The sequence below is a fragment of the Balaenoptera musculus genome, chromosome 8 (genome assembly GCF_009873245.2).
Source record: "Balaenoptera musculus isolate JJ_BM4_2016_0621 chromosome 8, mBalMus1.pri.v3, whole genome shotgun sequence".
Classification (NCBI taxonomy): Eukaryota; Metazoa; Chordata; class Mammalia; order Artiodactyla; family Balaenopteridae; genus Balaenoptera; species Balaenoptera musculus.
The window spans coordinates 71,138,243-71,164,675 of NC_045792.1; the positions used below are offsets into that span (position 1 = coordinate 71,138,243).

General features: G+C 38.1%; 1 protein-coding gene across 2 annotated transcripts; it reads right to left on the reverse strand.

The window, feature by feature from the left end:
- Positions 1–1,184: 1,184 nt before the first annotated feature.
- Positions 1,185–25,528, reverse strand: SAAL1 (serum amyloid A like 1). 2 transcript variants are annotated; one of them, XM_036861806.1, is made up of 12 exons: positions 25,359–25,528; positions 23,803–23,916; positions 19,015–19,098; positions 15,642–15,721; positions 13,888–13,947; positions 13,638–13,753; positions 13,113–13,293; positions 10,950–11,032; positions 10,673–10,861; positions 7,491–7,684; positions 5,351–5,443; positions 1,185–4,640 (listed from the first exon to the last, which is right to left on the reverse strand). In XM_036861806.1, exons 1-12 carry the CDS (start codon positions 25,491–25,493, stop codon positions 4,548–4,550), a joined length of 1,422 nt encoding a protein of 473 aa, XP_036717701.1. In that variant the 5' UTR covers positions 25,494–25,528; the 3' UTR covers positions 1,185–4,547. The 2 variants fall into 2 exon arrangements, with proteins under 2 accessions (XP_036717701.1, XP_036717700.1); XM_036861805.1 differs by having other exon boundaries at positions 7,491–7,687.
- Positions 25,529–26,433: the final 905 nt, after the last annotated feature.

The window sequence follows — 26,433 nt, forward strand, 5'->3', positions numbered from 1 at the left end:
GACCAGGGATCTGGGCCACAGCAGTGAAAGCACCAAGTTCTGACCACTGGACCACCAGGGAATTCCCAAAATTAGGTTAAGTCTTGCAGGCCTAGACTTCTAAGGAAAACACAGCTGTTAAAAAAGGGCAGTCACATGGGCACAATAATTATGATATTAGGAGTAGCCTAATAAAATCTTTGGCTTTGAAAACTAACTAGAAACCCATGGAGGCTCTTCAGCTTTTATATTATAGATGCTCCCTGAGTTGCACAAAATTTGATTTATGCAAGTTTGATTTTATGCATATTAACCTAAGGTACATCATAATATTTTAGCAACGCAGCCTTTGAATTCTACACAGAGATATAGAGCAGTCTGGCTGACGAACAAAAACCATGAGGTAGAATGGAAGGCTGGAAGCATCCACCACAAGGTCTCCTCTTGCTTCTAGTCTTAATCTGATATCTTGGGTTGCTGCTTTAGGTGTGGCCTGGCCCTCAGGACTACACTGACCCAGTCAGTCTCTTGTAGGCTTGACTAGTCCAATGAATAAGCACTGGACACAGGGAGTGTCTAATAATCTGTCCATCTCTAAAATTCTATGATTCTGCCTCTCTCTCTTAGTCTCCTCTACCCACAAAATATACCATTAAAGATCACCAATAAGAACTTCTGTTAGTGGTACTTCCCTGGTGGCGCAGTGGTTAAGAATCCGCCTGCCAATGGAGGGGACACAGGTTCGAGCCCTGGTCCGGGAAGATCCCACATGCCAGAGAGCAACTAAGCCCGTGCGCCACAACTACTGAGCCAGCGCTCTAGAGCCCATACTCCACAATGAGAGAAGCCACCATAATGAGAGTACCTCGCAACGCAACGAAAAGTAGCCCCCACTCAACACAAAGAGAGAGCTAGACTAGAGAAAGCCTATGCACAGTAACGAAGACCCAACACAGCCATAAATAAATATTTTTTAAAAAGAACTTTTGTTAGTAGAAGTACCCCACTGTGGTGCTAAAACATATATGACCTCAGTTCCTAACTGGTTAATAGTCACTCACATTCCTCATGATAAAAGTCTCATTGTCAAGTCAGTTAAAACAGTGAAGATAATAATTTTTACATAATTGGTTATATACTGATGATAATCTTTTCTATCAAGTATTTGTGTTGGTTTCAACTGTGCTGAATTCAATAGTATTTAATGCTAATACAATAGTGTTAGTTTTATTTAGACATAAAAGAAACAAGCATCATTTGTAATTAAATTCAGGTTTAAAATTATGTGTATGATTTACTTGCTTTTAAAAAACATTAATAGGAAACCTCAAACATATACAAACAGAGAGGGAATAGTGTAACGGATCCCCATGCCATCATAACCCAGCTTCAGCAATTCCAATTCATGGCCAATCTTGTTTCATCTACTCCCTTAACCCACTTCCTTCCCCTTGTCCCAGACTATTTTGAAGAAAATTCAAGACATCATACCACTTCACTATAAATATATAACTTTTAATAATGGTTCTCAGATTAAATCTCATCCCGGCAATAAAAAGAAAAATACTGATATGGACTAATTCAAGAGAGGTGTTTACCTATTTTTTCCTTCTTAAAACTTTTGCCAGGAGCAGAGAAGAGGAGTTGCAAAGTGGTAAAACGACAACATATTCTCAAGGAGAATACAGAGATGAGTTCTAAATTAATATAGATCTATTTTTTTCTAAAAAAAAGCTATTGATGAGCTTTTTAAAAAATACTATTTAAAACAGGCAAGATAATCTATAACCCCAATATTCCTTTTCTTCAATTTATTCAAATTCACAGTTAACTGTCAGAACCAGCATCACTATAGCCCAGTCCTGCAGAATAGAAAACGCTGTTCAACAGTTCATGCACTTAAGATTTTCTGAACCTTAAACAGAGGTTGCTTCTTAATGTCTATGGTTGGTTTCTACATATGCTTCACTTAAGAAGTATACAAGAGAGATGGTTTTCAAACTTTTTTCCACTTTCATGCCAAAGTTATTCAGGGGAACTAATTCAAAGCAAGGCAAGAGAAATGTTCGAGAGAGAGTGGAAAAAGTCTTTTGATCTTGAAAGTTGGATCAGCCAAGAGAACAATTTAGCTATATCCCATTAACTGCAGGGAATTAAAAAAAAGGCAGAGAGAAAACATATCTTCTGTGTCTGTCTTAAGTGGTTTAAATACCTCAAAAATCAAACTCAAATTTAATTAGAAATAGAATGACACATTTAACAAATGCTCACTGAAGTTCCTCTTGTAATTTCTTCCCTCCTCTGCAAAAATGTATGGGGGAAGAATGAGTTTCAATTTCATTTGTACATAAAATTCCAAATTTCATATTTATGCTTCTGGAGAGAGCGCCATTTTAAAATATCACTGTAACTGATGCAAGCACTAAAATTTTTTGGTAAATTCTTCAAACCGCGTAGCATTAAAAAAGTTTTAACACTGCTCACTTAAAAAAAAAAAACTATTTATTATAATTCATAGATTTAGGAAGTTTTCAAACATATCAAAGTACTATGAAAATACGTACCACCTCATAATGTTACAATAGCAAGAAGTAACAAGTAAATAAGGCAGGTTCAAGACAGAAATGGGAAGTAGAAAATAACCTGGACATCCCGAGCCTCCCCATGATGTATCCTTTTTCTCCCTCTGTAACTTACCCCACTCTGCGGGGCACTCTTGCTCAGAAACTCAAGATCCTTGTGCTCCCCCTTTTAAAATGTGCTCTCAGGAAAACAGACTGTGAATTTATGCACTGAGGTAAACATGACAATAACTTGGAGTGTTACTCTTATGGGGTTATTTGCATCTTAACCTTAAGCTTCAAGAGATAACAAGAGTGGAATTTTTAGCACTGGCTAGCAGGTAGGAGTGATTTCATCGGTGCCTTTGAAAGCTCACATTAAAGTCACGTTCAACCTGTGGATAAGGTCATCACCAAAGACATACAGATACACGTAAAGTAAACCTACCAATTAGAGTTTAATCGGTACGATTTTAATTTTATAGTTCAATTCTTTTCAGCAGGGATACTTTCAACAATAAAACTATCCCCAAACTGGAAATTATATTGATATATCTCTTATAAATAACACAGGACACCCCTGTGTTTTATCAGCAAAAGTCACTCAAGGAAAGAATACAAAGTGTGAGGCAAGACCAATGCTTTAAAGTCTAAAAGATTCTGCAATAAACTGAAAAGAGGCTATACCAGAAGAGAGGTTTAAAAAGCTGGCTTTTTCATTCATAACTGATATTTTCTGAAAATCTATTAAAAGTCCACTTTCAGTAACTGAAATAATGCAAACTGGGTGCTTCCTATAAGTGTACCTGGTTGATTCTCTGAATATATTTCATTAAGAAGCACTATAAAGAATGATAAAGTATGAGAGGGAAATCACGTGTAGCAGTTTATAAACAATCAGAAGTTATGAAACTCCCTCAATCTTAATTTTAAAAATCTGAAGTCACTCAAGCAAATCACTTTCTGAAATTAAACCACTGTTATTCTATCTTCTCTGAAGATAGAGAATTTTGCTAATGTGCTTTTATCATAATGTTAGCATTTCCATCTTCATACATAAAACATTGGAAAAAAAAAACTGAACTATAACAAAGCTAAACTAGTAATTGCTTTTAATTGTTACTAACAACCTAGCATGGAGTCAATACAAGTAAAATGGATAGACAGGTTTGCATATTGTGGCAAACACCATGGATTGGGTACACTCAAAAGCCATTCATATCTCCCTTCTCTCTTGCCTTTCTCTCCTGTACAGGCTAGAAAGAAAAAAGTACTTGATTTCAAATACCTGCAGTTAGGAATGGCTGTGCGACATGGTTCTGGCCAGGGAGGGCTGTCCTTTACAAATAAAAAGGTAAAGACTTGCTAGAAGAAAGCCCCTTTGCTTCTTTCTCCCTTTTCCTCCCTGAATGTGGAAGAAAGGACCAGAGATATTATAGTCCCCTTAACCACAAGACAATAAAAATGAACACAGAGGTCTACCTGGCAGACCACATGGAGGTGAAAGGAGTCAGGGTCCCTGAGCCACCTTATCAGGGCTGGACTGCCCACCTCTGGACTTCTTATTGCATAAAATACATACAAGTTATCAGATTAAGCAACTACTATAGTAGGGTTTTCTACTAGTGCAGGTGAATGTACTTGTAGTGGATATGAATACAAAATTCTGAGTAAAAATCAAATTAAGAGTTACAAAGAAAATCCTCACCAACCCCTCAAATATTCTAAAAAGAACCTTAATGATAAGCTTGTATTTTGTCTTCTTTACCTGAAGAAGACAAAAGACTGCACAACCAATACAAAAAAGAAGTGGCGGGGGGCGGGCGAGATGATGTTTGATGGTAGTGAAGCTAGATTCCAATGCCAAACAAAAATGAGATAAGGCTGGAGGAGAAGGGCATGAGTATAAAACCAAACAATTATGGTCTAATATTTCTTGTTTGTCAATTTCAACTGTCAGCAAGGAAAATAGAGTTCATTTCTTCAGCAGAGGAATTCCAACAGTTTTTAAGTCTGAACCTTCAAACTTGGGAAGCTTTCCTCCAGGTTACCAGCAAAGGTCTTATCAACTTCACGTAGGATTTTGAGGAAGTCTTCTACCTGTGAGTCAAACAAAAGAACCAAATAAACATAAGTAGAGGAAAAGATGTTTTAAGATACTGACTATTGTCTGTAAAAATGCTCTACCTATGTTTTCTTTTTTTTTTTTCTACCTATGTTTTCTAAACAGTCCAATGGAAAAGAAATGTTGACAGCTTGTCAGATGACAATAATGGTACTTCCTGGATGGTCCTCTGAAACCTCAAGGAAATGACTAGCCCTTTCCATTTTGTTTTCTTTTAAACTAGTATTTATCCTCCTACTGATTCCCCTTGAGGGTCCATTACCAGAGTTGTATTATCATCCTCCTTGCTGACCCCCTGCCTCACTCCCACATTCCATACTTCATTTTCCTAAAAAAAGTTATTTTGAAATTGCCTCTAATGGTAGCAAATGCAATATAATTTGAAGGACCATAAAAACCTACTGACTGTACCTACCTAAGAATCTTATTTTTGGTTAATATATATGCTATAACAGAAAGAGGTACTATAAATTCAGTGTTGATTCCTTTCTCTTAACATTTAAACTGTTACTCAGGCTAGTGCCACAAATTATCCAGCAGTCATCTATCTGACAAAGGCATTAAGTCATGCGCATTATATGCACTATCTTTTTTGACAAAGGCCTCAAAGATCAAGTGCTTACTTAAAACATTTTACTCAGTAATCCCCTGAAACTCAGCCACCTATACATTAACTCATACTCACCACAGGGTTATAGAGAGGAAGAAGGTTTTCAAATGCACAGGAACACTTCTGTTTGCTTAACTGTCCCTCCTTTAGTCCCTGAGCTACAGTCTCCTAAAACAAACAAAGAGATCTGATGTCAAAAAAGGAAAATTTCTAAAGCTATATCTGGTGAATAAATACAAATCAGTATTTACAACTCCCTACTGATCCTACATGCATTTCAAATGTCCCAAACTAAACCCACCATCATTCCTCCTTGTGTAACCCCAACATGTGCTCCACTGCAGCCCTTATTTTGGTGAAGGCACCACCAGCCACCCAGCCTGTTGCACAAACCAAAAATGTGGGGTACAGCCAAGACTTCTTCCTCCACTGCTGCTAGCCGCTCCCCCTAAGTGTTTAATTCTACTCTACTAAATCTCTCTCATCCCACTCCTCCTCTCCATCCACTCTTCCACTGTCTAAGCTTTCATTATTTTTCAGATTATTCTTGAAGATTACCAGCCACAAGAGCCTGTTGGTTGGTTGGTCTCCTGACTTCTAGCCTCAACTCGCTCTAATCCTCTCTCTCCATTGCTTTTGGAGTAATCTTTCTAAACAGATCACATCACTTGATGCTTAAAAAAAATCTCTAGTAGCTCCTCAGTTTCCTCAAGATTAAGTCCAAATTCCATTAAGTGGCATATCCGAATTTTCAAGACATACCTCTGGTTTATTCTCAGCCCACTTTCCACCTATATTCCTACCACATAAAAATTAAGAAACATCTACATCCCTCCCTCCAAAAAAACAAAAGCAACAACAAGCAATGGGAAAAATACTTGCAACGAATATGCAAAAGATATAGATATAGAATTACCCAAGGAATTCATATAAACAATCAAAATGGGTAAGTTTATAAAGCAGGAAACACAAATAATATACAAATATATGGAAAGATATTCAATCTCACTAATAATAAAAATGCAAATCAAAATAAGGCACAATTTGGGGCTTCCCTGGTGGCACAGTGGCTAAGAATCCACCTGCCAATGCAGGGGACACGGGTTCGAGCCCTGGTCTGGGAAGATCCCACATGCCGCGGAGCAACTAAGCCCGTGGGCCACAACTACTAAACCTGTACTCTAGAACCTGTGAGCAACTACTGAGCCCGCGTGCCACAACTACTGAAGCCCACACGCCTAGAGCCCGTGCTCCGCAACAAGAAAAGCCACCGCAATGAGAAGCCTGCGCACCTCAACAAAGAGTAGCCCTCACTTGCTGAAGCTAGAGAAAGCCCACACGCAGCAACGAAGACCCAACACAGCCAAAAATAAATAAATAAAATAAATAAAACATAAAAAAATTAAATTAAAAAAAACAAGGCACAATGTATCACCTGTTGAATTTTACTTGATATAAAAATTATAATACACAATAATAAGGATCAAGTAAAACCAAATTTTCACATGTCAAAAGCATTTTGGCAATATGTAGCTATTTATGCCTCAGTCAGCTTCACATTTATCATGTCGAAACCAGCAATCTAACTTCTGAAAACCTATGCTAAGGTAATAACCCCAAATCTGGAGAAGGGAAGCAAGATAATTCACCAAAAATACAAATCAATCACTAGAATAACTGAAGCTTGTTTTAAGGAATATTCTTCTTAAAAAAGTCAATGAATATGAATATATTCTTCATAGTTATATTCATAAATATATTTTTCCTAAAATATATGGATAGAAAGAATATGCTCAAAGAAAGAATATGTTAATAATCCTGCACATATTCAGGAAGAATACTCTTTATAACAAGTTTACAGTAAATTTTGAAAACTGATTTTTTGGCAAATTGGGTATTAAACAAACTGGCTCTCAGTGAAAAACTTTTCAGTGTACTGATCAGGAGTCAGGAAGAGTGCTTGTAATGTTACGTGAAAAGAGCAGCCTCCAAAAATTGTATATACTGGTGATAAGTATGTGAAAAACACATAAATAAATATACCAAACTACATCAGCTGTTAGTTTAAGAGTATAAACTTATGATAAGTTTTTTCTGTCTCTATTTTCCCAAACTTACGTAAAATTAAAAAATAAAAACATTAATAATAAAATTTGGAGCAGTAAGCAATCCATACTTTCTTTTACTGAAGAAGGCATTAATACTTCTTTCCTACCTTTGTTAAAACTTGGAAAATATTAGAAAGAAATTCACATGAAATATCCTTCAAGATTTTCAAGTGGAAGTCATCCTGGGTTAAATCAGACTTTTTAGTTTCTTCTGTGTTAGACTCTGCTGAGTTCTCTGGTTTCTTTTGACAATGTTTCATATTTTGTAAGACACGAATCAGGCTGTCAATTAGAGGAAGATCTACTGTACAAACAAATCAAGAGGCATGGCATTAGCCAGTTAAATTTGGTTACCATTCATTCATTCATTCATTCCTGCACATGTACTGAACACCTACTATTGCTAGACACTGTATTTTAGGTACTGCAGATATGGTGGTAAACAAGATCATCAAGGCCTCAGACTTCAAGAGGCTTACATTTTTACACTCTCAAATAAGCAAATAAATAACACAGATTGAAGAAGAAACCCAAAATGATGAAAAAGAATAGATATCTGAAAATGTAATTCTGGAACAGCCCCTCATCCCCCAAGACTTAAATTTGAAAGTACCAGGGAAAATGGATAAGGAATAGTCAACATTGAGATATATGTTTTAAGTTATCAGATATTAAGGATTAAAAAAACGGGGGGGGCAGTTATAATTCTGTTTTGAGCCAGTTATAAAGGTAACCACTAGACCCAAAACACAACCCTTACTAAATGCCAGAAATACTCACAAAAACAAAGCAAATAAATTATATATTGAAGTATTTCAATATAAATATACATAATGAAAAATATAATACGACAGCATTCAGATCAAACATAACTATTAACTACATTTAAATGAGTTTAACTCATCTATTAAAAAGAAATCAAAACACCTAAAACAAAGTATTTAGAAAGGTTGAAAAGAGTAAGATAGACAAAGGTATTAGGGGCAAATGCAAACAAAAGGAAAACAGGGGATGTGACCTTTGTATCTGATATAAAAGGATTTAAGCCAAAAAAAAAAAGCATTATGGGCAATCTATAATGAATGTCTATATACCAAATAACATGCCATCAACATTCATTAAGAACTACAAATGATAAAAGGACAAAATATTGGCAGTAAAAAATATTAATTTTCCTCTCTTTCCACATCAAATCAAATCGATAGAAATAACTAAGGTTATGAAAGAAGTAATCAGCATAACAACTGACAACTCCAACATTTATAGTCTAGCTCAGGCCTCTCTCCTCAGCTCCAGACTCAAGACTGTAAGCTCAACAGCTCCAGCTGAACACTGAGTAGACATCTCAAACTTATCATGTTTAAAACCAGTCTTTCCTATCTTAGTAAATGGCAACTCTTCTGGACAAAAATGCCAGACATAGCTTGACTTTTCTCACCCTCCTCATCCTACCAGTCAGCAAATCCTGTTGGCACTACTTAAAAGTGATGAGAATCTGATTATTTTTCCCCACCACCTCCCCTGTTACCACCTTAATCCAAGTTATACCATCTCTTGCCTCAAGGTCACAGCAGCCTCCTAACTAGTCTCCCTTTTGTACCCTTGCCCTCCCCATGCATTTCTCATCAACACGTCTGCCAAAGAGAGCCTATTAAAGTTGGCTCCTGTCTGTCCATCCTCTGCTTAAAACCCTCCACAGCTCCCTAACTCATTCCAAGTAAAAGGCAAAACCAGGCCCTCTACACTCTAGCCCCTGTTACCTCTCTGGTCCCAGGTTCCATTCCTCTTACCCACACTGAAACCACCCCAGCCATACAGGGCTTCACTGCTCTTCCTCAAATATACCAGGCATACTTCTAATTCAGGGCTTTTACACTCGTTGTTCTCTCTGTCTGGAATGCTTTTCTCCCCAAGTATTTACATGATTCACTCCATTACTTCCCTCAGGTTTGTACTCAATGTCACCTTCTCAGTGAGGTAACTTACCCATAAATGCAGAAAAGACACTTGAAAATAGTCATCATTTTTTTTGATTAAAAAACTCTTTATAAAATAGAAATAGATTAATATCTCCTCAAATGGTACAACATAAATAGCTTAAGCCCAAAATAGTATCATGATTAATGATGAACCTCTAGAACCATGGCCAATAAAGTCAGGAAAAAGGCAAGGATCACCATTATTACTTAACCCCAGAGGTCCAAGGCAACCCATTAAATAAAAGAAAGAAGAGGTAGAAAAGTGATAAGACATATCTAAGTTAAACCCAAAGTAGTATTAGATAAAGTCCAAAATTACCACTGGAACAACCATTAAAAACTGTAAGAGAATTCAGTAAGGTTACTAGACGCAACATTAATATACAGAAACCAACAGTCTTCATATATTCCAACAACAATAATCAACAGAAGAAAAGATACCATAGACAAGAGCAATCCATAAGATAAAATATCTAGCAATAAACCTAACAAGAAATATGCAAGATCTGTATGAAGAAAATCATAAAACATTGCTGAGAGACATAAAATAAGACTTGAACAAATGGAAAAGCACATGTTCTTGGATACTCTATAAATTTAACATGATCTCAATAAAAAAAATCAGGAAGATTTTTTGGTTTTGTTTTTGGAACTTGTCAATCTAATTCAGTGTTTAAAAAAAAGAATAATAACAGTCAAAAACATTCTGAAAAAGTAGAATGCAGGAGTACTAGCCCTACTAGGTATCAAAATATAAAGCTTTAATAATCAAAACACTGTGGCTACTGATACATGAATAGAGCAATGGAACTGAACAAAATATATAGGGAAATATAAAACATAGTAATGATGAAATTTCAAATCTGTGTTGGTAAACTGGTTTACTTACTCAATAATGTTGAGACAGCTGGGTATCTGGAAAAAACTTGAAACCATACCTCACATGTAACACCAGAATAAATTCTAGATGGTTCATGGATTTAATTGTATTAGTCATAAAAATCATTCTGTGAAAGACCATTTGTTTACATAGGAAAATATTCATTTATATTTCTAAATGAAAAAAGTTGCCTAAAAAACAGGCAAAAAAATACATATGGATGTGAGTGTATAGTAGTTATCTCTGAATGATCAGATTACAAGCACTAGGCTTCCTTTTATAAATTTTATAATTTTTTTTGTATTGGGCATGTGATGTTTTTGTATTTAAGGGGCTAAAAGCACTAAAAAAATGGGAGCAAGAAATAAAATGAACAGCAAACACATCTGATAGACTAGAATTTAATTTAGTGAACTAAAATTATACTTGCCTTTTCCTGTCTTTAGATACTCCTGTTCAGCCTGTGAGGCATAGATGGCGGACAACACTGAAAAAACAGAGGCTAGCACTGTTTTCTGCTCTTGAAGTATGATGGGTGGATCATCAGACTGGCAGAATTCATGGCACACCAGGTCAAAGAGTAAATTCCAAGTGTCTTTTCCAGTGTCAGGACACTGTACTTAATAAAAATGATGAAGGAAGTAGTAATTCAAAAACAGAAAACAATTAAATGAGTAACTATCATGCTTCCCCATATAACATCTTACCAATTGCTTGAATTCCTTCATCCACTGTAGTCAGCAGCTGTAAGATATGCATGTAAACATCGAGCCCTTCTGGATTTTCAGAACTAAATACAAAAAGCAAAAGCTCAATCAACTTTACTGTCTATGTGACTGTAATCATTCATTTATTCAACAAATATTTATCACTCTGTACTAGGCACTGCCCTACATGCTAAGGATAAAACAGGGAACAGAACAAAGTCTCTGTGTTCACCAGAGCTTACATTCTGATGGGGAAATCAGTCAAAAAACAAATATTATGTAGTACAATCAACACACACAGGACAAGAAGTAAAAATTCTTTTTGGCCCTGTCCCATGAAAGCAACAATGCAGAAACCTATCAAGTGATACTTCACCATTCTGGTTTACTTGAATAATCAGGACAAAAAATGACTGAGACTTATAGAATGAATGTAAGGCCCACTGCACCAAGCACTGACAATAATGATGTTCTTAAAACTTCACAGGATCATCTTAGCTCCCGAGCTGAGAATACTAAAACCAGGTAAGTATAATTTTTGTGATCAACAGTTTGGATTCCTAGAAACTCACAATCTTAGTTCTTCAACCATACAATTAAGTGAAAAAGATAGTGAACAATTAAAAGATGGTTCAGCAAATATTTAAGTGCCTATAGTTTGCAGGCACTATGTTAGGGGCTGGGAAAACAGAGATGTATAAAACGTTGTCCTTACCTTCATGAAATTTACTGTCTAAAATGAAAGACAATAATTAAAGCAGTAATAACAATAAAGTAATATGAATGTAATACTAGCGGAAGTCCAAGGTGCTAGAGGACCACACAGCAAGCGGATTTAATTTAGTTTGGAGAATCAGGGAATGTATCATAAGAGAAATGGTTACGCAGAAACCCAAAGGGGCAAAGAAATGCTGGAGGCAGAGACAACATGGTGTGCGATGGCTTGGTGTCGAGAGAGCTTGGTTCAGTTGAAGAAATGAAGGAAATTTCATACAGTTGAAACAGAAGACAAGGAATAAGGATGGAGAAGCACAGTACAGGGCCTTATAAGCCATAAAAATCTGGACCTCATCCTAAGGAAGGCAACTGAAGGGTTTGAAGCATGAAAGTGAGATGACCAGCATATGTTCTGGAAAAACAGCTCTACAGTCTAGGCTTGGAAGGAGCTAGTCTTGAGGCTGGGAACTCAGGTAAGAGAATGCTGTAGCCATCCAGGTAAGAGACAGTGGCCTGGTGGTGGCACAGATGGAGTCCCAGAAAAAGTCAGGAAGAAGGATTGGAGGTTGACTGGCCATGGGAGAAGACTGGGATGGGGAAGTATCGGTAATGGCTTCCACGTTTCTCCCACATTATCCAAATGGAATAATGATTACATCATTTACTGAGATTGAGAATACGGAAGAAGCAGGTTTGGGGGAAAGATGATGAGTTTAATGCTCACTTGGATAAAGGACATAAAATTAAAAGGTTTTAATGTGAGTTATAGGGAATTCTCTGGTGGTCCAGTGGTTAGGACTCCACGCTTCCACTGCTGAGGGCCCAGGTTCAATCCGTGGTTGGGGAGCTAAGATCCCACAAGCCACGCAGCACAAAAAAAAAAAAAAAAAAATGTGGATTATAAAGCACTAAGAATGCACAGTTGACCAGTAAGCAGATCAATTCATAAATTAATGTTCTAGCGACTAGCAATAAACAGTTTCAATGACCTACAACACCTAGTAATCGCTCTTGGGAAGACATCAGAGCCCAAAAGCCAGTCACTTATCCAAGACTGGCACATACACACAAGGAGCAAGAAAATAAGTGATGTCTGACATTAACTGAAGAAGTTGTCACATGACCAGTGGAAAATAAAGCACAAAGAAAATCTTTTCCATTTGATATAAATTATACAAAACTGCAGAAGATTTTAAAACAGTAACCATAATTAATGCTGAACAATAAACAGCCTACCGCTAAGTAATATTAGAACAAGTACTTTGCAACCATTATGATTCTTGCAAAGAGCAAATATATTGTTACCAATATCAGTAGTGAATCAAACCTGACACAGATCAGCTATGTGCTACTCATCCTATTGAAAGGAAACTAAAAAGACATATCTAAGGGTACTTCTAGCAACTGGATTTTCCCAGAACATTTTGCACAAAAGAGCTCACTTACCGTACTTGTTTGGCAGCTTCAAGTACACAGGGCACAATTCGAAACACTGGCTGCTGTTCAGAATCTTCCTGGGGTTGGTCCAGAGGCTGAACAGCCCCATTTCTAATCCATTCCAATATTAGCTTCTCATCCAAATCAAAGAGCTTGTCCACAACCTCCCCGACCTTCACCAGCAAGTCAACTGCAGAGAATAAAAGAGATATTGAAATAAGAAACAAAATTTTTAAAGTAGTAAGTCTAATCAAAATTCTTAAAACTATTCCAAGAAAGCCAAATCTTGCCAAAGCATTACTTATTCCAAGGGCAATTTGTTTACCTCCTTTGTTTAAATTTGCTTGGCTTCCATCATTTTTAAGTGGGGGATTTATCAGTATCCAGAGAGTTTAAGAAACTTCATATCTTGAATTGAAATACTTTCTCACCTAACACTTAGTCTTTAATTGACCTCCAGAAATAGTTACCTGGTTTCCTAACAATTAAATATAATTAAAAAAATATTTTTTTCTACATTACATGGTGACTTACCATTTGTTGAACTTGACATGATGAAGCAAATGCTATCATAAATAGCTGGATGTTCTCGGATTCTTTCAACCCAGACAATGGCCACTTCTGTCTGGGAAAGGCAAGTAAGCAACAACCTACGTGATAAATGTGAGCTTAGTATCTATCTTTCAAAAACAGTAAAGGAAATTCAAGAGTGAAAGAGCAACTCTATTTTCCTAGTTTCCCTTAGGGGTAAGTATACAGAATCCATAAAAAGAAGAAAGCATACCTGCTTGTTTCCAGCAGAGTAGGAGGGTCTGAATCACACAAACAGTACAATAATACCTGGCTACAAAAACAAAAATGTTAACCCAATATGCCTCACTTCTCTCATTTCAAATATCAAAGCAGAGTTTTTATTTAACTTTTTAAACATTTTAATTGTGAAATATAGCAAATATACATAAAAACCTGTAAGATACAAATCTATACTTAGTGAATAATTATAAAGCAAGAAAAACAAGAGCTGCATCTCTGTAGCCCTTGCGTGTCCCTTACAAATCACAATTCTCTTTCCCACCTAGAAATGACTACTATCCTGACTTATCCAGCAATCATTTTCTTGGTTTACTCTATAGTTCATTTTATATATTTTGGTTTTGAACTTTGTATGAAAGAAATTATATTGTATGTATTCTTTTGAGTCTGAGTTCTTTGGCCCAACACCATGTCTTTAAGATCTACCCATCTTGTTCCAGTAGCTGCAGATTCATTGCTGCAGAACATTTCACTGTATGAATATAACACCATTTATTTTTCCAGCCTACTACTGATGAACATTTGGGTTGATTCCAATTTGGGGCTTTCAAGCAATAGTCTTATAATACTTCTTATCTGAGTATACTGATACACGTGTGCACGGTTTCTCTTACCGTATACCTATGAGTGGCATCACTGGGTCATAGCGTATGTGGACCTTCTAATATGACTAGGTAATGCCCAACTGTTCCAAAGTGGTTGAGCAAATTTATATCTCATCAGCAATGTATACTGTTTCATATTAATTTTAAGATATGCATTTAATTAAGTTCATAAAACTTGTCAATATTACTCATTCACAGATTTTTAATAGGGATCACTAGAGACCAAACATAATCCTGAGTCATTTATTGCATGAATGATTATAAGTTATGGAAGAATAAATACTTTAAACTAGGATCTTAAAGTCTTTCACACCTAGAAGAGGTAATAACCTCTATTTTGGAGCCCCAGGTACTTGAATCCTGTGATAAACCCTACAGCCCTTGTTGAAAATAACCGCCTAGAAGAGTTTTCTTAACCTATTGTGGGCACAAATTTCTTTGAGATTCTGATTAACAGCCATAAACCCTCTGCCTAGAAAATGAATATACTCATAAAATGTAGCATATAATTCCAGGGTGTTCTCAGACCTCTTAAAATAACCACTGGGGTTTCCACCATTAGAAATCCTCTGCCCAAAACTTCCTACATGTAGAAGAGAACTGGCCTCCAAGCAGAAGTATGAGAGCGTTTGAATTACAGGGGCTACGCTGTATCCTCTAGTCTGTTGGCAAGTCCCCCATCACCACCATCCAAGTCAGAACTGACTTGTTGACCAGTGTCAGGGTGACACTGGTCAACAAGTCTAGTTTTTACAGACTCTAGCCCTGAGCCTTTGGATTCCCTGAGCCTAAACTGTTTTGGACTCTGGTCAGGTGCCTCCATCTCCAAGCTCTGCCCCACTGGTTCTTATCCCATGTGGCTTACCACCTGCTGACGATTCAGGTCCCTTTGCAACCAATACAGAAAACAGGCCTAAATCCTGAATCATGTCCATAAATAGTGCACAAGTCCCCAGCCAGCATCAACACACAATGAAGTTCCTGGAGATTGCTCATCAGGAGAAAGGAAGTACTACATTTCATAATGTTTCCCTATCTGTCCTATGTATTAGGATTTCCTTAGGGATATGAAATATGAACCTATTTTTAAAAAACATAATTGTTATGTAATAAAACTTACCCAAGATTTTTGTCACTGCTGATGGACACACATATCTCCTGGAAACAGGCCATATTACCTAAAATTCCCACACAGATTTCCTGCCAAATCAAATTTCACAGGTCACAGTCGCTCTGAGGTAAAAGACACATATACAAAAGTAACAACTTGAAAAAAAAAAAACTTTCACTGAGCCAAGTTTGGGGAGAGAAAAGGAGAGGCAGCGCACAGAAGTATATTGCCTGCACCCTAATTTGACAAGTTTCCAGGAGTATTTGAGAGGACATGAAAGACATAAGAAAAAGAAAGATCCAAGGCAGGCAGGAGTTATGGAAGAAGAAATCTTACGGATGAACTGAGTCATAAATGATTGGTAGGATTTAGACACAAAGAAGAAGACAGACATTCAAACACGGGGGAAAGTATCAGCAAAGGCAGGAAGGGACTAATGTAGAGTGGACAAAGGCTAATACAGAAAGCTGTCTGTATCAGTACACAGTTATTAGTAGCACACAGTGGGAGGAGAGCATGAGACAAATACAGCAGGTAAAAAGGATCAGGATTAAGGGCCTTAAAGGCCTACTTAATTTAGTAGGTTATTTGGAGACATGAAGGTCCTCAAGGAAGGGGTCAACATACTGCAATGTTATTTTGGGTAGATTATTCTGGAAGCAAAATGATAGCGAAAAAACTTTAAAAGAAGTTCATAACCTCAGTAGTAACCAGCTAATGTTTATTTAGCACTTACTACACCCAGGCACTACCCTAAGCACTTTCCACGCAACATTTCATACAATAATTTATGAGGTATGTACCATTATTATCCCCATTTTTCAGATGCGGAAACCAAATCACAGAGAAGTTAAACAACTTGCTGAAGATCTCCAACTAGGAAATAACACAGCTCCAGAGCCTGAGCATTTCACCGTATCACACTGCATCTCTGAAATCAAGTGAAGGAAGATGAGGGTGGTGATGGCAGGCATGGAAAGGAATGAAGCTGAGAAAGACTCAAGGTGAAAGCAGAATAATTTGATGGGAGTAAAGGGAGAAAGCAGTTGAACATAACTCCTAGGTTTCAAGTTGTTTCATTTCTCCAGTAGGAGAGATTGGTTCCATTGACAAAAAAATTGGAAAAGAAAGCATAGGAAAGAACACAATGAGTTCAGTTAGGATAGTGTTTCCAAACTTGCTCGAACACGAAAATCACTCAGGGAGTGTGTTAAAAATACCAATTTCCAAGTCCTATCTCAGAGCTACTGAATCAGAATCTCCAGGGTACGGTCCGGGAAGTTGTTTACCAAGCACATCATATGATTTATATGATTGGATAAGTGCGACAAACACTGAGTTAGGACATATGGACTTTTGGATTGGAAAATGCAACATGCAAATAAAGAATGCCTAAAGAAAGTTAGAGATATAGCACCTGAAATCAGAAGGGAGGTCGTAGCCTTGATCCCACAGGGAAGATTTACTCCCAAAGGTGTAAAGAGTGGATGAACTCACCAAGGAAGTGAATATAAAGAGGACAAGGGATCTGAGTCTACACCTTAAAAGGAGTCCACACTCAGCACAGGAAGAAAGTATCAATAAAAAGTCAAAAAAAGTAGCAGAGAAGTGACTGGAGAGGCTAGAGACCAGGAGAGTGAGGTGGCACCAAAGCTATAGGAGTAAAGAGTTTCAATAAAATGTGGGTGGTCAAATGTTGGGAAAAGAGTAAAAGAGAATAGGGCCAGAAGAGATACACATACATTTCCCTTAAAAACTAAAGAGGGAATAATTGAACTTCCAATCAAAGATCAAGTTTTTCAGTCTCAGCTACTCACTGAAATAACTTGGGGGGACTTTAAAAGCTGTCTGGAGTCCCACACTTGGAGAGACTATTTTAATTGATCTGAGAATGGCCTGACTTGGGATTTATAAAAGCTCCCTAGGGCAAAGCTTCTCAAAATTTGGGCCTTGGTGCTGGTCAAAACCTGACTAACATCATCTGCAAACTTGTTAGAACTCCTCAATCCTACCCCAAAACTACCAGATCAGAAACTCTGGGGGTGGACTCAGTAATCGGTGATTCTGGGACATGCTGAAGTTGGAAAGCCCACATCCTAGGTGATTCTAACTTGTGGTCACGGCTGAGGATCGCTGTCGTAGACAGGCTATGGTTCACAGACATATATAATAATAGGACTAACTCCTGAAAGGAGCAATTCTTATTTTCTTAAAATTAGCTTATTTTCTTTAAGTACTTATCGTGAGTCAGTGTACCTAAGTTAGAAAACTCCAGGAGAAAATCATATAACTGTCAAATCTTTATATTAACATAACAACTCAAGGAAAAAGTGGTTCATTGGTTCATGAGGCCCCAACTCAGGTGGAGCACTGTACTTAAATAAAATTTTAATTCAACATTCAATTTGTAAAAATATACTACAGAATTCTTCACTTCATAATTTCAAAAAAAGAGAGACAATACAGTACAGTGGTTACACTGAAGTCAGGCAGGCTACGCTCAAATCCCAGCTCCATTCTTTCCTAGTTGTATGACCCCGGACAAATTTCTTAACCTGAGACTTAGTTCGTTTACTTACAAAGTAGAGATAAATGCTTACCTCATAGAGTAGTAAAATGAAATACTAAGTAAATAGCAGTTAACCATGATTATAATTACTTAATAAATATTTGCTAATCACTCACGATATACCTAGCAGATGGCAACCTAAATGGCACTAAAGCATAGAAGACTTAATGAGAAGTACAGAATTGTTTTGGTGCATTCACTATCATCACTGGCCACTGAGAGCTTACTTATTTGGGAAGGCTTGGAAGTAAAGTACCATCTTGGGAAAATAGATGTGAATATTGAGAGGGGATGGAAGGCATACAAGGAAGGCATGGAGAGGGCAAAGATCATAGTAAGCTCCTGAGGTGAGGAGTAGACAGGCCATGCTAAATTAGAAGACTATCTGGAGGGTATATTTTATGCTAGAAAGACGAATTGGATTCAGATTGTGGAGAGTCTTGAGCAATAGGCTGAGTTTAAGCAATAGAGGATTTTATGACTTAAAAAAACAAAAAAAGCAATTAACTGAGAAATGGGTGGTCTGGGCACTGTTCCCTGTTCAGCCACATTATTAGTGGCATAATGATGATTAGGACTATCTAGTGTCCACATCTGTTAAAGTGTTGATCTCCCTGGTCCAGCCCAAATCTAAAATTCTATGACTGTAATAATTTTAAATAGCATATTACTTAGTACCTGGTAATGTTCAATAAACATCTGCAGACTCATTTGTAGCCACTAAGAACATTAAAGTGAGAAAAATGAAAGACTATCCAGCACTATCTGCTGTTATTGCTCCAAAGAGGCAGCTTTAGAAATGCACATACTTACTCTTAATCGAGGACACTTGGATTTGGCCAATACTCCCATAAATATGTCAGGAGCATTAAATTCTTGGAGAAACAAAGCCACATCCTGAAAATAAAAATGATTATTAACTTGGATGCTGAATATTCCTCCTTAAACACCATAGCTCAGGCAACCATAAAAAAAATAATAATTGCACATATACCTCCTTTCAAGCACAAGGAAAAAAACCCCACAAGGTTAGGAATTGTGTCAGTAGACAAAAGTAATGTTAGTGTTGTGGTATCTGGTCTCAAGGCAATGGAACAATTCCATAAACAAATCTGAACTAATTGTGATATTCCAAAGGACTGTCCTCCTTTTACTGCCTTGTATGTATTTATCTTAATGATCTTTCTACCCACCAGGAATTCTCCTTAACTCATTCAACCACATTTGCTGATTACCAGGTATCATGCTAGAAGATAGGATAAGGGAAAAAAGTAAAAGTCATAATTTCTGTCTTCTAAGAGCTTAAAACTTGATAGAGAAAACAGATTAAAAACTCCTATTGGGTTATGTCCAAAACCAGAACTTTTGTTTTCAAAATCCTCAACAGAAAAAAATTCTGATCACAATGTAACTGTGACAGCTTCACATCTTCCTAAAGAGTTTGCCCAGTCCCCAGTGTCTAAAGGGACACACCACACAGGTGAATGAACCTGGAGTGGACATGTGGCCCAATCTCGCTAGAAATGTGGGCCCCAAAACTAAATCAATTAGCTGTGGAGATTTGCATTGTAAAATATTTAGATAAAATTAAGTTTCTGGCTGTCTATTGCCTCGGATTTTCACCAAACTTGAGGTGTGTATTCGCAATAGCTTAACTTAGAACACAGGCTATATGGCTCATGTGAAAAATGCCCTTCGAAGGGCTCTCAAAGAGAGAGGGAGTAATCCTTCAGAGCAGCTGAAATTGGGGTAACCTGCATGACTGTTGACTGGAAGAGATATATTGCACTTATTAAGAGATCATGGTCAGAGAGAATATTTCAAAGACATACTCCAAATTGAAAGTCAAAGCAGCAGATGCTCTCCACTCTAAGGGATCAAGCTGTCTGTCGTGTGGGCAACTCTTTGTAGCATGCAGCGATTTACTGATTTAATGATAGCTAATAATTCCTGGAGTAGCAGGAATAATATCAATAATTAGGTAGCCTAATAATACCAATGCCAATAATAATAATAATGGCAATTAACATTTATTGAACAAGTATTAAATGCCAGGCCCAGTGAATTGGTTTGCATGTTTTCTCACTTAATTCTCAAACAACCCTATGAAGTAATTATTATTAAGTCCATTACACTGCAGTTTTAAAAGGTTAAGCAACCTGCCCAAGACTGTACAATCAGTAGGAGAACAGAGCCAGAATTTGAACCCAGATGAGTCTGATCAAGTCCACGCTCTTAACCAGCACACCGTAGTAACTGTCAGGTATTCATCCATTGACTACCTCTTCATAAAACATTTACTGAAAAACCTGAGTAATAAGCACTGTTTCAGGCTCTGGGGACACATCAGTGAATAAGATAGATAAAGCCTCAGTGGAGTTCTCATTCTAGAGGGATGAACAAACAATAAACATATAAACAACTAAACTACATAAATCCTAAGTGCTACAAAGAAGATAAACAAGATGGTGTGTGCTAGAAATGAAGACTAGGGGGGGCTACTCTAGATATATCAGAGAAAGTATCTTTGAAGAGGTGACATTAAGCTTTTAAGAGGAGGAACTTAAATCCATCAGAGGACACAGGCTCAAAACAATCACTTAATAACAGGATAAGTATTATGTAATAGAATGAACAGGTTCCATGAGAGCACAGAAAAGAGCGGAATCCTGCCTGGAGTGTCTGGGGAGGCATCACAGGGGAGGTGACATTTGAGGTAGGTCATAAAAAGTGGGAAAAATCTTGCAGGTGGAGGACATTCCATGCAGAGTGGCATGAACAGAGCATGAGTATATGAAAATGCAGGAAGCATCTGGAAGTCTCTGGTCCTGCTCAAGCACTGAGTGGCAGGCGATAAGTGTGAGATGTAGTCTCATTGGAGGGAATTTATGCCAGTGAATCAGTGGGCAGCTCAGTTCTCTAGAGGTGCTTCAAGAGCTACCATGAGAGGACAAAGAGGAAGCCAAGAGCATGACCCTGCCTCCACGGACAATCTCATTCAAACAGCAGCTCTAGTTTACCTATTTGATATTTGAGGATTTCACACTAAGCTTTCATTTGAAAAACAGGTTGTTTCTTTTTAAAAATGTTTTAAAACCATAGCTTCTTAATAACTGTAGAAAAAGTAGAGAGAAGATGAACAGTACTCTCAACCAACTTGATCAAATTGACATTTACAGGACACTCCCGCCAGCAGCAGAAGCACACACGTTCTTTTTAAGTGAACATGGAACATTTACCAAGATAGACCAGGGTCTATAAAATCAACTGTATATCTATATACTACCTATATACTATCAATGTATATCTATATACTGAAATTTTTTAAAAATACTATTTACAATAGCTCCCCAAAATATGAAATACAGACAAAAGATGTGAAAGACCTAAATACTAAAAACTACATAACTTTGCTGAAGAAATTAGAGAAGACCTAAACAAATGGAGGGATAGAACTTGTTCATGGGTCAAAAGACTCATTATTGTTAATTTATCAATTCTTTTCCTAAATGATCAATAAATTGAACTCAATCTCAGTCAAAATCCTAGAAGGCTTTTTGTAGAAATTGACAAACTGATTCTAAAATTAATTTGGAAATACAAAGGACATAGGACAACCAAAACAACTTTGAAAAAGAACAGAGTTGGAGATTAACACTACCTAATTTCAAGATTTATTACAAAGCTACAGTAATCAAAACAATGTGGTATTGGCAAAAAGATACAAATAGATCAATGGAACAGAATAGAGTCCAGAAATAGACTCATGTGTACATGTATGCATAACTGATTTTTGACAAAGGTGCAAAGGCAATTCAGTGGAGAAAGAATAGTCTTTTAAACACACTAACTAGAACTGGTTATCCTTAGGCAAAACAAAGTGAAATTCAGTTCATACCTTACATCAAACACAAAAATTAAGTCAAAATGGATCACAGCCCTATAAGTAAAACCTAAAATCATAAAACTTACAGGAAAAAAAAACAACAACAACACAATTAAAAAGTGGGCAAAAGATTTAAACAGCCCCTTGCACTAAAGAAAATACACAGATTGCAAATAAGCACATGAAAATATGCTCACCGTTATTAGTGATTAGGGAAATCCAAATCATAATTACAGTGAGAATCACAACACACTTATTAGAATGGCTGAAATTAAAAAGACTAACCATACCAAGTGTTGGTAAGGGTGAGAAGAAATTGGAACTGGACTGTATCTCATACACCGCTGGTGGCAACATGAAGTGTAAAAAACACTTTGGAAAACAATTTGATCTTTTCTTTAAAAGTTAAACATACACCTACCATATAATCCAGCCACACTACTCTACTCACCCAAGAGAAAGGAAGACATCTATCCATACATACTTATACACAGACATTCACAGAAGCTTTATTTGTAATAAACTGTAAACAACTCAAATATCCATCAAAGAATCAATCATGGTATACACATATAATGGAATACCATTCAGCAATAAAAAATAATAAACTATAGATATACACAACAACATGGATGAATCTAAAATACTGATGCTGAGTGAACGAGCCAGACTCATCCGAAAAAAGAATGCAATCCCATTTATACAAAACTCTAGAAAATGCAAACTACTCTGAAGTGACAGAAAGCCCATCAGTAGTTGCCTGGAGAGGGTAGAAGCAGGGAGGGGTAAGATACTGGGATTACCAAGGGGCATAAAGAAACTTTTTGGGGCTGACAGACATGCTCTCTGTCTTAATTATGGTGATGGTTCCATGCGCAAATACATACATTAAAATTTTTCTAATTGTACACTTCAAATATGTGCAGTTTTTATACTTCAATTATACCTCAAAATATATGCAGGTTTTTTATGTCAATAATATCTCAATAAAGCTGTTTTAAAAAATGGTTGAAGACAATGAGTAGCCATTGACAAATTTTAAGAGAGAATTTTAATACAAGTAAATCTGTGTTTTAGGAAAAAGATAACTTGGGTAGCAATGTGGAGGACAGAGGGAGGTGAAAGAGACTAACACAAGGATTTTAATCAGAAATCTACTGCAAAAGTCCAAGTAATAAAATGAGAGATTATGTAAATCAACCTCTTTTTTTGCCTCTTTTCTTACCTGTAAAATAAGGATACTACCTATATCACAGGGTTACTGTGAAGAGCAGATAGAAGGCTTTCAAGCTACAGAGTACAATACAAATGTTAAAATATTATTGCAATTATATACATGTAATTCCTTCTTGTCCCTTTCTTCTAGTTTAATTGTGGCACCTCAGTGGTCTCCTAACTCCTAACCTGCTCTCAAATACAAGGCCAGTGTTCTTTTTAGGTAGATAAGTATCAGAACTTTCCTGGGCTACAAGCGTTCCCGCATTCATGAGAACTATCTACATAGCCCAAATCTAATGACACTCAGATTTTCTGCCTTCAAAGACAAAAGTTGAGCATTTACAGCTCCTGGGACCTCATCCCTGTACCGTAAATAGGAGTGACTACAGACATTAAAGTTTTTCCCCGGAGACTTAAGGACTGAACCTAAAAAAAAAAAAATCCATTCACCACCTCCTTACCCAACAGTCTTTTCAGTTCCATTTCCAACCCCATACCTCATCCATTGACATATCCCACACTCTGCAGATTTCATTCTCCATTTCTTCATCAAGCTCCATCTGCTGCTCCTCATCATCTGAGCTGGATTTGGAGTTTTCAGGGCTAACAATCTTCAGAAACACAAAGGAAGGAGATGAATAAAGGCTGTCCACAGTACTCCTCAAGTACTATTATCCCACAATCATTTAGAGATCACAAAAAAAAAAAAAAGGGGGGGGGGGGAATTCCCTGGTGGTCCAGTGGTTAGGACTCTGAGTTTCCACTGCAGCAGGCACGGGTTCGTTCCCTGGTTGGGGAACTAAGACCCCGCATGCCACCCAGTACCGCCAAAAAAAAAAAAAAAAGGAAATTAGTACCTTGGGTACCTTGGGTAAACACTGTTGCTAGGCACTGGGTAGAAATACAAAGATAAACAAGATTTAATCCCTTACTTCCAAGTAGTTTAGGATCCAGTGGGGAAAAGACATATAGACTGATAATCACAACAGAAAGAGCTAAGTGATCCAACTGAATTGTGGACAAAGAGCTGTGAGAACAAAAATGATGGACCAATGACCTACGTCTGGGATAAGTTTTCCCAAACTTCTCTTAGGAGGTGATACTGAAGCTAAATCTTTGAGGGGTGATCGAAGTTTGTCATGTGAAGAAGGGAGAAGAGCATACAGAAGAAAGTACAAGAGTTCAGAGTTAAGAAAGGGCCTAGCATGTGTGGGGAATGGTGAGCAGTTTAGTGTGTCATGGGCAGATGAAGCTGGAAAAGTTGCAAAGAGTCCTGGATTCCAAGCTAAGAAATATGTATTTTTCTCCTGTAGGCAAAGGTAACTCTGAGGAGTTCCCATAGACGGCCTTTTTTTTAAAGATTATTCTCGCAGCTGTGTAGAAGATAGAGTGGAGAGGACAGTGATTGGAAGTAGGAAAAAAGTTAGGGAAACATAAGAACGTTCATATTTACTGAGAGGCTCCTATGAGGCAAACACTACAGTAAGCACTCTATGGCTATTATAATCTTACATAATCTACGCAGTAACTCTATATACAATAATATAAATATTACCCCACTTTATAGAAACTGAGAAAGAAATCGGTTAGGCGACTTGCCCAAAGTCACGCTGGGCAAGCCGCGCTGTTGACAACAGGGCTGTTTGACCGCAAAATCACCATTTATTCTACTACAACGAAAGTCCTCGAAACAGATCAATTAGGACCTGGGCTTCAGAAACGACAGTGGGAATGAGAAGCAAAAACCCTAGCAATGAATTTACATGGTCACGTAGTTTTGGAAAATTTTCAAAAGTAAAACATTTTAATTAGAATCATTCCAGCATCCCTGCCATTACACTTCCCTTTGTGTTGAGGGGTACAGGGAGTGGCGCCCGGCAGTTTTGGGGTCCGGGAGACGGCGAGGACGCAAAGGGTGAGGCCCGGCCGCTGGGGCCTGGGGAGGGGGTCGCCGTGGGGACGGCGTCTCCCCCGGTAGTAGGGGGCTGCCAGAGGCGGGGTGGGGGTCTGGGGGAACGCACAGGGAGCCCACGCGAGGCGCGAGTTTCCGCACCTGGATGAGCCCGCTGAGGACGCCGAAGAGCCAGTGTTTGCTGTAGACCGTGCTGCCTATGCAGTCCCCCCCGGCCGCCTCCTCCTCCTCGTCCCCGTCCCGACTCAGCGGCGGCGGAGAAGGATTGCGGTCCATGACTTGGCCGCCTCCAGCGCGCGAGGACCGCTCCGGAAGCCGCCTCCGGAGGAGGAGAGAGGCCTCCAGGAGCCAGAGGGCACAGCGCGGCTCCCGCCACAGCGCCCCCTGCTGCCGGGGCCCTGCCAGTCCGAGTGCCCGAGCAATATGCCCATCAGACTAGGGAGCCCAGTTGTCTTGACTTACCCGACGCTCTACCCAGGACCCCAGCGCGGTAATATTCATAATTGTTATTTGTCACCCTCACTGGACCAGATATTCCATCTCTCCAAGAGCCCTTAGTCTGATTTGAAGGGACGAGGGGTGCGGGCACGGAACAGGACAATGTCTCTAGTACAGACGTGAAGCTATCGGACCTCTGACCTCTGGGCACACTTGCCATTCTTTTTTTTTTTTTTTTTTTTTTTTTTTTTTCATTGCAGCACTATCCACAATAGCCAGGCCATGGAAACAACCCAAATGCCCACCAACAGACGAACGGACAAAGAAGCCGTGGCACACATACACAATGGAACACCACCCAGCCACAAAAAGGAACGAAACTGAGCCACCCGTCGAGACGTGGATGGATCCAGAGACCGCCACACAGAGTGAAGCAAGCCAGAAAGAGAAAAACAAACATCATACATCAATGCATGCATGCGGAACCCAGAAAAATGGCACAGATGAGCCGGTTTGCAGGGCAGAAGTTGAGACACAGATGTAGAGAATGGACACATGGACACCAAGGGGGGAAAACTGCGGTGGGGTGGGGACGGTGGTGCGCTGAACCGGGCGACCGGGATTGACATGTACACACCGATGTGCACAAAACTGATGCCCAATAAGAACCTGCAGTGCAAAAAAACAAACAAACAAAACAACCAATACTAAACTCTCACTGGGCTACCTGCATGGAAACATGCCAATATAAATGCTTCAGACACTACATGAAATTTCC